The 15,315-nt window shown below is 44.0% G+C and overlaps 1 protein-coding gene across 2 annotated transcripts; it reads right to left on the bottom strand.

Moving 5' to 3' along the window:
* Window positions 1-200: 200 nt before the first annotated feature.
* On the bottom strand, window positions 201-14,014 carry CTCF (CCCTC-binding factor (zinc finger protein)). Of its 2 annotated transcripts, none has more exons than XM_010084393.1 (10): window positions 13,225-14,014; window positions 12,386-12,556; window positions 11,591-11,724; window positions 10,014-10,134; window positions 9,009-9,158; window positions 7,477-7,637; window positions 6,885-7,067; window positions 6,351-6,486; window positions 2,924-3,091; window positions 201-1,748 (listed from the first exon to the last, which is right to left on the bottom strand). In XM_010084393.1, the coding sequence occupies exons 1-10, from the start codon at window positions 14,003-14,005 to the stop codon at window positions 1,567-1,569; spliced, it is 2,187 nt and encodes a 728-aa protein (XP_010082695.1). In that variant the 5' UTR covers window positions 14,006-14,014; the 3' UTR covers window positions 201-1,566. The 2 variants fall into 2 exon arrangements, with proteins under 2 accessions (XP_010082695.1, XP_010082696.1); XM_010084394.1 differs by having other exon boundaries at window positions 208-1,748; window positions 6,354-6,486; window positions 13,225-14,005.
* Between the last annotated feature and the right edge of the window lie 1,301 nt (window positions 14,015-15,315).

Here is a 15,315-nt window from a genome sequence, read left to right as displayed (position 1 = left end):
CGCTGCACACCGTGATTTAACGTCACCAAGAGCCACCTCGCACTCAGCACAGGGAACATCCGCAGTGAGAGAGGAGCCGGTCCCTGTTCCAGGCGTGCAGTATCCTTTGAGGAGGAGGAGGAGGGGCTTTTCAGCCCGGAGATCACTGCTAGGTCACACCGTTAACACACACAAAGAAAGCAGCCGGTGAGCACACGTGTTAATCCATTATTATTTATTAGCTGTACAGCAGTATATTCTCCTTCCCAGCTTTCAAACCCCATTACATATTTTATAACAGTATTTTTTTTCCCATGTTGGCTTCCTAAAATAATGAAAAATATCACACAGTACAGCTAAGTACAAAAATGCATCAACCTAGAGTCTGATAGCTAAACTGATAGCTCTCTTAAAAGCGATACATAGAAGAAAAATTTGTTTGAAATCAGCAAGACTGAGGCTCTATAAAAAGCTTACATATTTTATCATGTGACAGTTCATATACAGGCATCATTTGTATTTCACATTATTCCTTTTTTGTCTTTATCAGAGATCCAAAATTGTGTAATTACTGACCTATTAAAATTTCCTGGCCCAGGTTTTGAGGGCTGCAGTGACCCACTTACAAATCACCACTTCTGCCTTAACATAGGATTCATAAACACAAAATACAACTACAAGATAGAGCAAAGAAAATGTAGTCGTGAAATAACTCAAAAAGAAGGTTAATTATACATGTTTCAAATGCCAGTTTTGCGTGCTTCAAAACCAGATTTCATGTGGGGGTTTCTCTTGTTCTGCAAGCAATAGTCCGGGTACGTCTCGTCTCTACGTGATTGGTTATCAACAGCTTTTCCAACATGTACACTCTATCAAATCTCTTGTCACTTAGTTTGAAAGGAATTAAAATACTGGGGTTTATTTCAACTGCATTTTTGCATACATCTTAATTAACGGAAAAAGATTAAAATGTAAAAAAAAAAGTTATTTACAAGCTTGACCATTACAGAAATGCTTTGCAGAAAGCAAAGCACATTAAGGACAGAAACCAGTTGGAGCATGCCAAAACTACCGTGTGCAGCCGACTTGGAGAACCGGAGCTAGTCAGTGGGGAAAAAAGCAAAAAACATTTTAAAAGTCTAGAACCCTCCCAAGTCTGCATTTACAGTTAAAAATACTACTGAGAGAAGGAGGCTCAAGGACTCTGGGAACTGGAAGGGCAAGTCCGGAGTGGTTTACCATATACTCTAGTCAAGGCTTCTGCTTTTGTATATTAAAACAAAGCCCTTGGACCAGCTTTACAATGCAGTTCAGAGCAAAACTAAATCAAGCATCTCACAGGAAACCCTCAAGGACTCCAAAATATTTCCTAATGTTCCATGATCCTGTAATGCTAACATAAAACAGCAAGTTCTAGTTAAATCACATTCTAACATCATTTTGAAGTTTTATTTCCCCATATGTTTGGTAAAATGGTCTAAAATGATGCATTTCCCAAAGCCAAGAAAAAAGGTAAAAGGAAAAATAGATTTGAGCCGCTTAAACACAGCCCAGGCCAGTTCAGTCAGCCAGCGTGCTCCTCCTCCATCACCGGTCCATCATGCTGAGAATCATCTCAGGAGTGAGGTCTCCGTTGGGAGCTTCCACTACAGCAGGCTGAGCTTCCTCCTCTTCCTCTACTGTTTCCGCATCGGGTTCCTTCTTTACTTCAACGATAATATTTTCAATTTCACCAGTGTTCTGGTCTTCAACCTGAATGATTGCTGCAGCTACAAGGGCAGAAAACAAAGAGAAGGGGGGGGAAGGACAGATTTTTTTACTGGTTCCAGAGCTGGCCAGCACACATCACCAGGTAACTTTTAGAAGATACTTAAGACTCTTCCATGGAAAGGGAAGGTGGGCCCACAGTAAGACACATTCCCACGCTAGTGTGGAGCGATTCAACCTGCCTCATTCATCCAAGTATCAAGCCTCTGTTTCCTCGCCCCTGTACGAAGATGTGCCACCACTACAGCAGTTCCAGCGCGCCTTTTGGTATTAAGACATTATTCAAACAAGGGATTTTGTAGATTAATCAACAAACAAGAGGTCATCAACGTATGAGCAGAAGGCAAAGCTTCAAATTCCAGGGAATCCAGCAATGCTACTGATGAATTCAACATAAAATATTTCTACAGGGTGTAATTTGAGGAAGGATATGGGCCTGAGCAGACAGGCAAGCCACTAGGGAAGCCATTACTCCCTGAAGGAACAAATTTTCCCTTCCTGCTTTATTCCTAGCCCACTAACCCATGTCCCGAAGCACCACATCTACACCTTTCTTGAACCCCTCCAGGGATGGTGACTCCACCACTTCCCTGGGCAGCCTGTTCCAATGCCTGATCACTCTTGCAGTGAAGAAATTTTTTCTAATCTCCAGCCTAAACCTCCCCTGGTGCAACTTGAGGCCGTTTCCTCTTGTCCCATCACTTGTTGCTTTAGAGCAGAGCCCAGCACCCACCTCACTAAACCCTCCTTTCAGGTAGTTGTAGAGAGTAATAAGGTCTCCTCTCAGCCTCTTCTTGGAATAAGAAAAAGTAATATTCTCTCCTTTTCACGTGGCCTGAAGTGGCCGTGTTCCCTCATGACCAGGAAGCCCTTGCAACAAATGTCAGGCAAAAGGCGAGTCTTGGCAAAACAGAGACAAGTACAGTTCCCTGCTTTTAAATAAGCTCACTTGAGAGGAGCAGTTCTCCTACAAAAAGTTCTCCTTTCAAGGCCAGGATGGATGAGGCTTTGGGCAACCTGGGCTAGCGGGAGGTGTCCCTGTCCATGGCAGGGGGTGGCACTGGATGGGCTTTAAGGTCCCTTCCAGCCCAAACCATTCTGTGACTCTATGATTCTAAACCCAAGGAAAAAGCAGTTCACGCAAGCAGGGTAACATAAGCTTCAAGCAGTGACTTACGCTGGGATTGTTTTGGTTGGGTGGCAGCTTTGCCTGGTGGTCTTCCTCTTCGTTTCTTACTAGGAGGTGGTGCAGGAGTCTCTTGCTCAGCTTCTGGTTCGGCCTCAATTTCTACTGCCGTCTCCTCCTCATCTTCATTATCATCCAAATCTGGTTCAGCATTTTCCTCTGTAAGCAACAACACACCAGGTAAGTCTCCAGTTTAAGCAAGAACGAAACACACCGACCTAACAGAGACCCACCATCAAATCCTTATCCGAAATGAGTCAACTCCTGAGAAAGAAGGCAAACAAGGCCTTTGTCCAGAAGCTGGTGGCACACACTGTTAGTCTGTTACGCTCACATTAGAGAGAACAAGTTGTCCTTCAGAAACCAAAAGGCAACATAACCATGTTAGATTATGTGAAAAAAAGCTCCTCTGCATATCCACAAAGGAGCTCAGAGGGACAACGGGAAGGGGACCAAGCAATACAACACCGGGCTACTCCCAGGCCCATCAGAGGGGCCATCAGCCCATCAAAGTCCCACCTCTGCAGCCCAGAGGAGCACAGGGGTGCACAAGGGAAGGTGGGAACCCAAATCAAGGACTTGTCCTTCTCTTCTGGGCCACTTCCAGGAGAACCATCAGCCCCAGTATCCAGGTGTGAAACCCACCCTGATGAGCCATGGAGAGCAGCTCTCCAGATCACCAGGAGAGAGCAGGGGAAAGGCAGTTTTGGATCACACAGGACTACTTACGGGGTCCTTAAGGGAGTGGCTGAGGTGATTTGGAGAGGAATAAATGTGGGAAAAATAGAGGATAAAAGGGGCCAGTTGCATGTCACTAGCAGTTGCAGCCACTACAGTATCTCTGCAAAACACCAGGGCTCAAGAGGGACCCAAGAGTAAGTCTCCTAGCCCTCAAGAAACAGCAATGCCACACTGCAGTCTTTCTCCGTTAAGTAGATGGGAAACCAGGGCAGCAGCTCCCAGACACTGTGACTTGCATCCAAGACCTCAAAATCTCAAGTTGAATATGAGAGAACCGCAAAACGGGGGCATTCTTACACGTCACGGGTGAACACAGCCGTGCAGACCACTCACTACGCTTCCCAGGGCCACCAACATACATCTTACCAACGAGCAACCACGAGGATCTTCCCCAAGACCTCTCTTCAGAGCAGGACAGGTCTAACACAGCAGGTTTTACAAGGCCCTGTCTACTCAAAGGATTTCTGGTGGCACCTCCCATTCACACCAACTCTTTGCACCTCATTGCACTTTGGATTCCAATCCAACAGCCCTCACGGCAAGTTGTGGGTCTTTTGCAACTTTTATGTCATTAACTGTGCTTATTGCTCTACACCTTCTTCAGAACGCTCAGTTCCTAGGTTAACATGTTCAAAATACCCTGGGCAAAACCGAAGCAGACAATAAATAAGAGACGTCAATAGGATAATATATGGAGAGCAAAGTGACTGCCCTTAAACTTGTAAGGATGCCCACTGCATGGAAGCGCAGCTTGACTCATGAACGGAAGGGCCACTGCATAAGGCATGCCTGTTTATCCAGCTAAAGGGGGAAAAAACGCCAAACAAGCCGTCCCTTATGTACACCCAGGCGTGCCTATGCTGCATTATTCCACACAGTCCCGCAAGGAATACTCCCCAAGCCAAATTTCTTTCATTTATTGGATTTCTCGGGTCCCACCTCTTTCAGAGCTTCTTTACACTGACCCCTCAACGCAGCATCTATCAACTAACAGTCTGTCTCATCTGGGGCAGACAAAACCAACATTTGCTGTTTTTCCCATTAGCACACGATGGGTCTGTCTGTCACAGCTTTGCTCACCGTTTTCAGATATTTAGCAGCTGCTGAAACTTATGAAACTGCAGATATAGAGATAAGAACAACACCAATTAACGCAATTCTCCAAGCACATGGTCAGGACCTCTTCTTACTGCTACTCAGCTCACATTAGTCAGGTCTTCACATTTACCAAACGACTCCTGAGGGAGCCAGCCCAGCCTGAGGCCAAAGGGATTCTCCCAGTCACAGAGTCCAAGCCACAACCATACAATGCTCATCAGCTCCTCTAACAAGCATGACTCTTGACCAGCTTCTCCAAGAACTGTTTTAAACCCCAGACTGTATCAATGAAATAAAATTAGGGATTTTTATGATATGCTAAACTCACTGGAAGCCTACAAATCAGGTGTTAAAATTCGATACTAGAGAATCCCAGGTGTTGGACTACCTTCCATCAAGGCAGTATTTCACTCTTTCTGCCTCCAAGATCTTTTCATGTTTTAAACAAACAACCAGTTACACACGCTTTATTGAACTGACTAAGACACTTTTTCAAATATCTATACTGAATTTAAGCACTTCTTTCTATGGAATTTTTGCAGTTAAGCTTTGCACAAGCAAGTTGACCATGCTTGCTTCATTCCCTACAAAACCCGTTTGCTATGTAAGAAGTTCAGATAAGCGTTCTTCAGCCAGAAAGATCCCTGATCTCCCAACCTACACTCCCTTGAATTACATAAAGCACCTCAGATAAACGACTAATGAGCAACACTGCTTTTGCCAAATCATCTTTGAGCTGGGTCTTGAGATTCCAGCTGGATTTTCCTGATGAAGATAGGACTGAGTTTTCCCTCCACCACGATGGAGGACGACAACTGAGTTTTCCCTTCACAAGCAATACCACAGTGAAGGTGATCATTATGTGCTGCAACAGCTTCTGTCCTCTCCTTGTTCTAGAGAAGCTTACAGATAGCAGCCACCCTATTACAAATTGCGCCTGACCCATCTTCTGGAACATTGGCTAGTACATCAGAGCCCTCAAAAGCCATCTTCTCAAAGTCAGAACCCTCAAAAGCCATCTTCTCGACACCAGCATACAAGCAAAGCCACCACCAGCTCCCTGATCCTTTAGTTGTCTCAGCAGGCCCTTCACAGCAGCGCACAGATTGCCAGCACCACCTCCACCATTCTCTCGGATGCTGCCAGACTTCCCCCCAGAAGCAGCCAAGCTATTCGGCACCAGGGCTGTCTGGACACGCCACATGCTACCCAGTAGCGGTGAAGCAGGAGCACATAGCATTTAATAGCAGTGCACCACACAAACACACAAGTTTCTTTTGGAATGCTGAAAATGTTACCGGAGAACTTAATACAGACAAGAGCAGGCAGCTCAGCCTAGGCAAGGGGCTTCATGCAGTGTTTTTTCAACTACTCTGTCCTGGAAGAAGCCTGGGACAGCAGAACTGTCCCTCACAGGCCATCACCTCTGTATTTGGCCATGGACAACCATTTTTTGCTTGCCAACTAGATAAAAGCCTTCCAAGTGTCAGAACAAACCTGCAGAACGGACAAACTAACAGCCAACACACACAGTGAATCACAGGCTGTAATTCTCAGAACGGACCGAGCTGTTTCTTACCACTATCAGAGGAATCCTCTTTCTTAGACCGCATCTTTCTCTTTCGGCCGCGTTTGCCCTTCTTTGTCTCTCCTCCATTCTCTCCTTCCCCACCATCAGGGCCAGAGCAGTTATCAGCATGTCTGGCCATTGTGTTCTACTCAGTGGAAGAGAAAAAACAACAAAAAACACAACACGCATTGAATTCAAGATCAGATATTCTGGCTCTGTATTTTCAAACACATTTATGGTAACTTTTTTTAAAGGAAGACTATTTAGGGGAAATGGCTAAACTTCCTTAACCTTTATTAATCAAAGTTGCATTTTCACATTGCTCGTGATGTCAACGCTAATATGTGCTGGTACCAACTCTGAATTATACGAAGTCTACCCTCTCTTTTCCTCTCAAAAAGAAGTGCTCTATTAAAAAAACCTCAGTATTGTACCCTGTCCCTCACCCACCTTTCCTTTTGGGTAAACCTGTTCCCCTCCCCTTGGCTAAAAGCCTCATTCCACCCCCAAAACCTCACAATTCCAAATGGTATAGTCCCTTACCCTGCGAGTGAATGTCTTGCCACACTTGGAACAGACAAAGGCAGCAGGGACAAAGTTGGGATCGTGATATCGTTTGAAGTGCATATCGAGGAGCTGTTTCTGGCGGAAGGTTTTATCACAATGGCTACAGGCATAAGGCTTTTCTCCAGTATGGGTCCGTTTGTGCATGACCATGTGCCGCTCCTGGACAGGGACAAGTGAGATAGGAAAAGTAACTCGAGAACTCAGACATGCAGATACAGAAGAGCGAATTTTCAGCTAAAAGGAGGACAAAACTTCATCCTTAATATCAAGGAAAGGACAATTCCGCAAGAATGGAGAACATCTTGACTGACAGCATATTCATTCCTAGCTACTTCCATCCTATGAGGACTCTTAATCCCTTTGTCACCAGACAGATCAGGGGTGTGACTTCAAAGGTAATCTCTGCAGGGGATCACTACACTATCAAGAAGCAAAGGCCAACTGAACTGTCCTTCACACCCTGCAAAAGATTTAGAGAGCTAATTTGATCTTAACAGCTAAGATTTCCACCTCATAGCTTTAGCTCCTGTTGTAACACTCATGAGCGATGCCAGTCCCACCAGCTTACCTGTCTGCATGCATAATCACACTGGTCACACTTGAAGCGCTTCTCATTCTTGTGAGACTTTTGATGCTGTATGAGGGCATATCGCTCATGAAACACAGCGTCACAGTAGCGACACTTCTTGCCCTGTTCGATGTAGGAATGCTGCTTTCGCAAATGGACACCTAGGAGGAAAAGGATGGGAGGTTTACCCACCACGGCTTTCCAAGCAGGAAGGCTAGCCTACAGTCCCTTAGCATCCTTCCCTCCACACACTCTTGAGCTCAAGCCAGAAAAGTGAAATAGTTAATTTAGGATTCAACTATAAACCTAAAAGACTTGTAATTAAAAGCAACTGCAACAATTTCTACACAGAAATGGCTTGCAGAAAAACTCCCATGAAGTTTTGGCACATGATTCTAGATGTGGTTATTAGGAGCAAGCTTTGCTGATACCGTACACATACATTTGATTGATAACCCAATGTGTCTTGGGGACTGTTACGTTTAGGACTACTCTGAATTGCCTGGATACAGCCAGAAGCCAGTTAATAGACTTGGGGAAACAGGATTTTCTGCAGGATTAGAAGTCAGAGTGACAGGGCTAGAAGGCAAAAGGGATACAAGCAGATAATCCCCACCCCCAGAGGTTTCAGTCCCTTCTTTAAAATCCTCCAACTAAGAACAAAGCACAGCTGCACGAGGTAGCTTAGGGTAGACTAAAGAATTATTAGAACTAAAAATTCTTCATAGCTAACATCAGCTTTCCTCTGTTGTACATCAGCTCGTTTGCTCCTGACATCAACTGACTGCCATCCTCTCCAACTGCCTCTCACTGTAGCACTTTATGCCTGTCTTTACTCTTTACTGGAAGGGAGCCTGCCTTCCCACTACTTGGGTGATATTCTGCTTATAGACAGGAAGTTCTGCCAAATCGTGGCTTCTTCCCTCTCCTCAGCTGCTCTGGGCGTGATATTCTTTTTCGCCTTCTTGCAGAACATAAAAGAGAGCTTGACTGCCAGAATCACACTCAAGACTCTCTTACTGCAAGGACTCGAGGCTTTTGTGACAACTCAGTCTCTCTCTCCTACCCTGTATGCAGCACACAGCTCCACATCCTGGAAAATTAAACTATTTGGTCTAATTCAAACCTTTTAGTTTGGTGAAAATCTCTCTGCATGAAACATAATGGCCTCCAATGTGCAGGAGGTCAAGCCAAGCGATCTTTTGGTTTTTCAGACCGCGATCCGTACACAGTTGTAATCTCAGTTCAAGTTCAATAAATGCCTTGCATCTACAGGCCTGAAAACCCTAACTTGCCTTGTATGCTTGGAAAACATGCTACATTTTCAAATAATGAAAAGAAACTGAAAAGCAGCTATTATAAGCTAAAAGTATTACCAGCCACACATCTAAGCCTGTGCTTCATGTTGTACAGCTGCCAGAAGTATTAGGTTAAAAAAAAAAAAAAAGACAGCAGTTGGGTTATGTGAACTCAAATTCTGGGAAATGTTTTGCAGAATCTTCACCAAATGGCCGCTTTTGTGCGATACATACCCAGGTCACTCTTTCTTGCTATAACAGTATCACAGTGAGGACAGTGAAATTTGGCCACATTCTCCGTGTGCTTCTGCAAAATGTGCATCTTCATGGTACCACTTTGAGTGAAGCGAGCATGGCAGATGTAACATTCATATGGCTTCTCTCCTACAGTAGCAGAAGGAAAAAAAAAAATAGCACAGGTACTTTTATTAAAAAGAAATCTCACCAAGAGGCCCCAAACAAAACAGCCTCCCAGAAACTTATAACAGACAGCTAGTTGATAGAAACAGTAACTCTAGAAAGAGCTCAATCATGTCTCTTTCTTGAGAATTTTTAGCTCCAGGATGCATCTTTCTACAAAGAGATTTGAGTTCAACCCTTAAGCAAATTAGTTCAATTATTATCCTTACTCTGAAAAATGCACGGGAGACCTACATGCAGGCTGCCAGCAGACAGCAAGCGGCATAAGATTTCTTGGGGCTGGGGGTTCTGAATGCTCATATGTACTACATGCAAGAGCATTTTTTTCCTCCAATTTTAGCAGTATGATTAACTTAGCACTCCAGCAACATTCTGTGCTAAAAAATGGTTACTTCTATTGAAGAAAAAATTTAGGATCTTTGTGAACTACATGCATGAAATGCTTTTGCAACTACAATCAACCATGAAACTGTAAACACCTAGAAAGTTCAGCTGGAAGTGGAACACTGATAACAGAACAAGTTTCTTCTGTTCATAGTAAAAGAAGCACCTGTATTTTATCACCTCACAGTCAAACTGGAAATCAGAATCCTCCATGTTCACTTCTCACTGCAGTAATTACTGGTTATGAATTAACTAGCGCTTACAAATCACGGTGCGTTCTCTTCAGCTACAGACTTCTATAAAAAGGTTTTATATTGAACTCCAAAACAGTATTTCTTTTGTAGTGTTCCTCATAAGTGTTAGTACACCTTGTGCAGAGTCTCAGCACTCTGACACTAGAACAAAAACAACACTAAAAGCCCATGGCATGAATACCGGAGTGGGTCCTCATATGCCTCTTCAGTTTGTAGGTATCCCTGCTGGCATAGCTGCACAAGCTGCACTGGAACGGACGCTCTCCAGTGTGAGAACGAATGTGGCGTTTCAATTTGCTAACCTGGAAGTCAAGAGCAAGACTGAAGTTAGCATAGATGAGCAGGTCAGATTGCCAAAAAGTACAAGAAATCAGTCTAGAGTTTAATGCAGTCTACTTTTCTCTCTCCACTAAACCCAACAAGCACGTTTCAATGCCACTTTTTACACTGCACGTAGCCACACTCCTGCCTCCTCCACTTCACCTCCCAGCCTTGCTCCCAGTCTCGCTTGATGCTTGTCCCCACGTTCAGCACAGCCTGATTTAAACTCTTGTCCTCACCTCACTGTTATCAACCATCTCAGCATCTGAAGACATGCTAAAATTTGAAAGTACCCTGGAGAGACACAGGAAAGTGTTCTGGGAAAGCGTGCACTCAAGGAACACTGCAGGGGGTTAGTGTCCCCTGTACAGAGTTATTTTCTCCACAAGGAGTTTTCCTGTGTCCTCTCCAGTTACTTTGAGAGGGATAAGGTAAATCAAGTTCTTGCTAGGACTAGATATTTTTATCATTCTTATGATCAACAAGGTGACTTAATTCCTTTCCTCTCCTGCTCTTATCTAGAAGGCGTGAACCCAGCTTAAAGATCAGCATGAACACAAATGCGAAGGCATTTTCTGCTCAAAGACGACCACGCTGCTTAATCACCAACCTACGTCTACAAAGTGCAGTATGAGCTCACAGAAGGACCAAGTTGGTCATTCTTTCTTAATTCATACTACGAAAACCACTGCAACACAATTTATTCAGCACTCAGGCCACAGGGCCTGGAATTATGGCACTGCAGCCAGTGTGGGAAGGAAAAAGCCCAAAGCCCCTACTGAGCCCCTCCCCACTGCAGACATCCCATTTTTTAAAGTGATGTTGCTCATCATCTCGCTCAAATCTCCCAGAATAATATGAAAGCTGCCCTGTAGCATAAGTAACAATACTGCATGGGGGAGAGCATTCAGGAAAGCTTAATTTACTTGAGCAAATCAGACAATCACCCAATATTAGCAAAGCTGCTTTTCACCAGTGTTGAAGCAAAGGCTCGTTAGTTCTGGCTATAGTCACCTTAACGGCGTAAACAGTTAACGCACAGAACGCGCCTTTCTAAAATGGAAGGCCGCCTCTAAAGTACATCCTGCTGCAGCAGAGGAAGGCTGCCTCCTTCAACACTGAGCACACTACAATTCCTAGCATCATCTTAAAGGCCAAATAGTTTAAGAAACAATGACAACTGCTGTCTCCAAAGAGGAAACGGCTATCACCTAGGATTTCTGTGCATAAATGCTCTCCAACTGTTTTCTCATTAGCTAAGGAAACCCCATGATTTGCTTCCAAGAGCAGACTTGATTTCTAAAACTTTTTTTGCTCAGAGACTTTTAAACAAATGGCCAAAGAGGAAATGCCTAAGAACAGAGCTTATAACAGATGGTGAGCCAGCTTTGAAGCGTACACAGAAGTATTCCATGCTGTAACAATTAGCTAACATACCTCCACACTAGCATAATCACACATGGAACATTTGAATGGTTTCTCATGGGTATGTTTGTAGCGGCGATGCCGAACCAACTCTCCACTGGTCACAAAGGCCATGTCGCAGTCTGGGCACTTGTGAGGGCGAGTACCTAATCATTTGCAACAAAACAGGAAGATGATGACATTCAGACTGAGTGGCAAAAGAAAACGTGAGACAGCTTTTTTCTTATGTGAGTTAATAACATTGCTTTCATGTTCTGGAAGATGAGATTGGAGCAGCAAGCAGTACACAGCAGTCACAACTTTTGTATACATAACTAATGGACTGAAGATCTTACAGAACTTCCTTTCAGTGAGGAAACAAACTCCTGTATTTTTGTATCACTGGGTTATTTACAAATTTCAAACCATTCAGTGTGACGTATGTAGGTGAGCAGAGAACACAAGGGATATGACACTTTTTTTTGGCAGGAAGTTCACAAAAAGCTTAGTGACAGTTCACAGTCACCTGTAGTTCTATACCAGAAACTTACAAAAGGGGAACAGAAGTGTGCTACAGTTCCTAGCCATAAGTTTTATTGGTCCAGTTCATAATCTATTCTTCAGGGTCTGATTTTTGTTGGGCTGGGGTTTTTTTGGGTGGGTTTTTGTTTGTTTTGCTACAGAGAAACGAAGAGCGGCACTGCACTTTCCTCCTTTTTGCTTCTTCTCTAAGTGGAATTAGACTCAAGATAAATCCACCTTGTTTTTCTACCTGTTCTAAAGATAGAGCAGATCATACAAAAACAACGTACGCAAAAGCCAGAGTACCTGTGTGAGTGTTGAGGTGGTTCCTCAGCAACGTGACTGTCCGGAAAGCCCTGCCACAGAGATGGCACTTGTGTGGCCTTTCATCAGTGTGGCTTTTCATGTGGCGGTCCAAGTTGGAACGACGCGGGCAAGTGTAACTGCACAGTTCGCACTGGAATGTCTTCTTTACACCTAGCCATGAAGGAAATCATCTTTACTCTTGACAGTACTGTGGTTTACTGCGTAACACAAAAGATAAGCAGGAAAACGGAAAGATTCTTGGAGGCGTAACTACTACAAGGAACCATCATGTACCATTAAATCCAACTGCATACCCTTAGGAAACGGCGGTGCTTGTGGCTGGCTTGGCTTCAGTTTTCATTAGCACACCAGCACTCAGTGTTCCTTCTCCACCCTAAAAAGGCTTCCTCCATTTACAGTTTAAAAAAAAAAAATCAAACATACCTACTGCTGTATTTTGCAGCATCTACCCTACCTAGCAATTGGTTAGGAAAAACCCACAGAACTAATTATAGGTTAGTCCCTCATAAAACCATGTGTACACAACCTCTTACATATGTATTGGAGCAAAGAGAAGAACCTTTTCAACGGTACTTATATGGAAATACTAATGCCACAGCATCATGCTTGAGGAAAACGAGCTCCTTGACAGCCTAGATGGAGGAAAGGGGAAGTTTGCCCAAGAAACAACAGAGCTGAGTGCTCTTACATAAAGCCTAAGTGACACTGGGCACATCTGCTTTACTCCCACTTGTACCTACTCAGTCACTTCAATCATACTGCAAGGTCCCACCATAACAAATACATTTTCAAAATACACTTGTAGATGGTGAGCTTACCTTTCTTTTTAATTTTTGTTGGTTTAGGTGGCTTCATATTGCCCACCACCTTTTCTGCATTGACCTCCGACAACAAACCTTCCTGCTGCTCCTCTTCAAAGTCATACACAGAGACATCCACATCTTTGCCTTCCTCGGTGTAGCGAAGCTTACTCTTTTTGTTTTTCTTTGTTTTTTTGGCTGGTGGCTGATAGTCTGGATCTTTTTGCCAACTGGGATCTTCCTGTGGCTGAAGTTCACCTTGTTCCAGTGTCTCCACCTCACCATTTGCACCCACTTTCACCACCTGGAAGCCTTCTGGTAAAGGGAGGGTGTGGCAGATCATGGGCTCTCCCTCTTGCAGGCCTCCTTTGGAAACCTCATTTTCATAAGCTCCCTGAAGTTCTTCCACAGATGTGGTGGCAACAGGTACAGTCACTGGTACAGGTACTTGGACCAGCTGAAGCTCACCGAGGTTTATAGGCTGCTCTTCCATATTAACAACCTGAAGCGTTATGATCTGCGTGTCATCCACCGTAGCCTCCGTTTCTTGAGGCACCGCACCTTCCATTACTTCAGTCTTCATCTGGAGAAGAGTTGGATCCAGCTGTTCCATCATCACCATCTGCACACCACTGTTGACATCCTGCACGACTTCGCCTCCATCGGCTTGGTTTGGTGGTATATGACAAGCATCGTCCTCCTGCCCACCTTCACGGCGTCTTTGATAGGTTTTTCTCTCTTTTCCCTTAATAAAAGTTTCCGATTCCTCCACAATAGCTTCCACCGCCTCACCTTCCATTTCACTTTCCTGCTGGAAAAACAAGAGCATGAATGCTGCACCCCATCCAACGTACTTTAACAACTGCACAAACGCCCCGCAAAGGGAAGAGTGGCCGAACCGAAAACAACCATCTCAACAGCAGCAACATGACTGCAATCATATTCAGAAAACAGGATTTGAGAACTGTAGGTTTCCCAGAGCGTACTGCCACCCACCATAAACCAATGCAATCACAGAATGCTGCCTGAAATGAGACAATTGCACCGGTTTCTTGGAAAGGAAGGAAAGCAAGGAGGAGAAACTAAGTGATATGCGTGTTCCCATTTCTCAAAGACCGCAAATCCCACAGGCAAGATGTATAGCAGTGTTATTCCTTACTGAGCTTGTTTAGGCACTTCACACAGCTCAGCAATATCAGAGGCAGTTTTCAGCTATAAATTTTAAGGTCACAAAAACATCAGACTGTAAAACAGTAAAAAACCAACCTTAAAGAAAGTATTATGTTTGAGAACTGCAGAACTCCTCCAGAAGAAAAAGCACTACCGATCAAGTGCAAGAACTTAAGTCTTACTGTTTCATGTCAAACAACTACTATTTCCTGTATGTTTAAAGTTCTCTTAACAACAAAAATAAAGAGGGCACAATCGAGTTAGTCAAGCCTATTTCCTCAAATGCAGCCTGGGGTTCAACTCCTGCTCCAAATCCTGCGCAGGGCAGGCGATGATGCACCGTGCCCTCTTCGGGTCGAATGAGCCGCAGCAGGCTGACAATGCTCAGGCAAAATTCTACTTCAATTTAAATGATGTGGACTCAGAGCTGAGGAACTCTCATGATTTCTCACAATATCTGGGTTAAATCTATCCACACAGTCATAAACAAACAATACTGAAGCGTGGCATTTTGGTGGGCCTTAATGGTAACTCTGAAAACAGCTGCAGACATACTATTGAGGTTTTCTTCTTCCTCAAACCACCCAGCAGTCTTCACTCAGGGTGAAACATGAAATTCGTGTACTCTGATTCTGCAGGAAGGTTGTTTCAAGAGTAATAATAGCTAAAAGAATTTATAATTTTGCAGCTATGTCTTTTTCCCCAAATGAAAATAATGAAAATAATAAAAAACGTAGTAAAGGAGTATTTTTGAAGTCTGGTTCTGTTTCAGGCAGTTTACTTTGGAAAAACAAAAGCATTACACCCCTCACACTTCAGGGTTAAAAAGGTACCAAGGTCAACCTTACTGCTGAAACAAGTAAGAAAAACGCCAGTTTCCTTACAATGCCTGCGATGAAGTTCCAGTTCCAGGTTTAGTACGAAACTTCCACATTGTCC

This window comes from Pterocles gutturalis, unplaced genomic scaffold (genome assembly GCF_000699245.1).
Source record: "Pterocles gutturalis isolate BGI_N339 unplaced genomic scaffold, ASM69924v1 scaffold45870, whole genome shotgun sequence".
Classification (NCBI taxonomy): domain Eukaryota; kingdom Metazoa; phylum Chordata; class Aves; order Pterocliformes; family Pteroclidae; genus Pterocles; species Pterocles gutturalis.
Note: the sequence above shows the minus strand (reverse complement) of the source record. Positions and strands in the feature narration are given on the sequence as shown.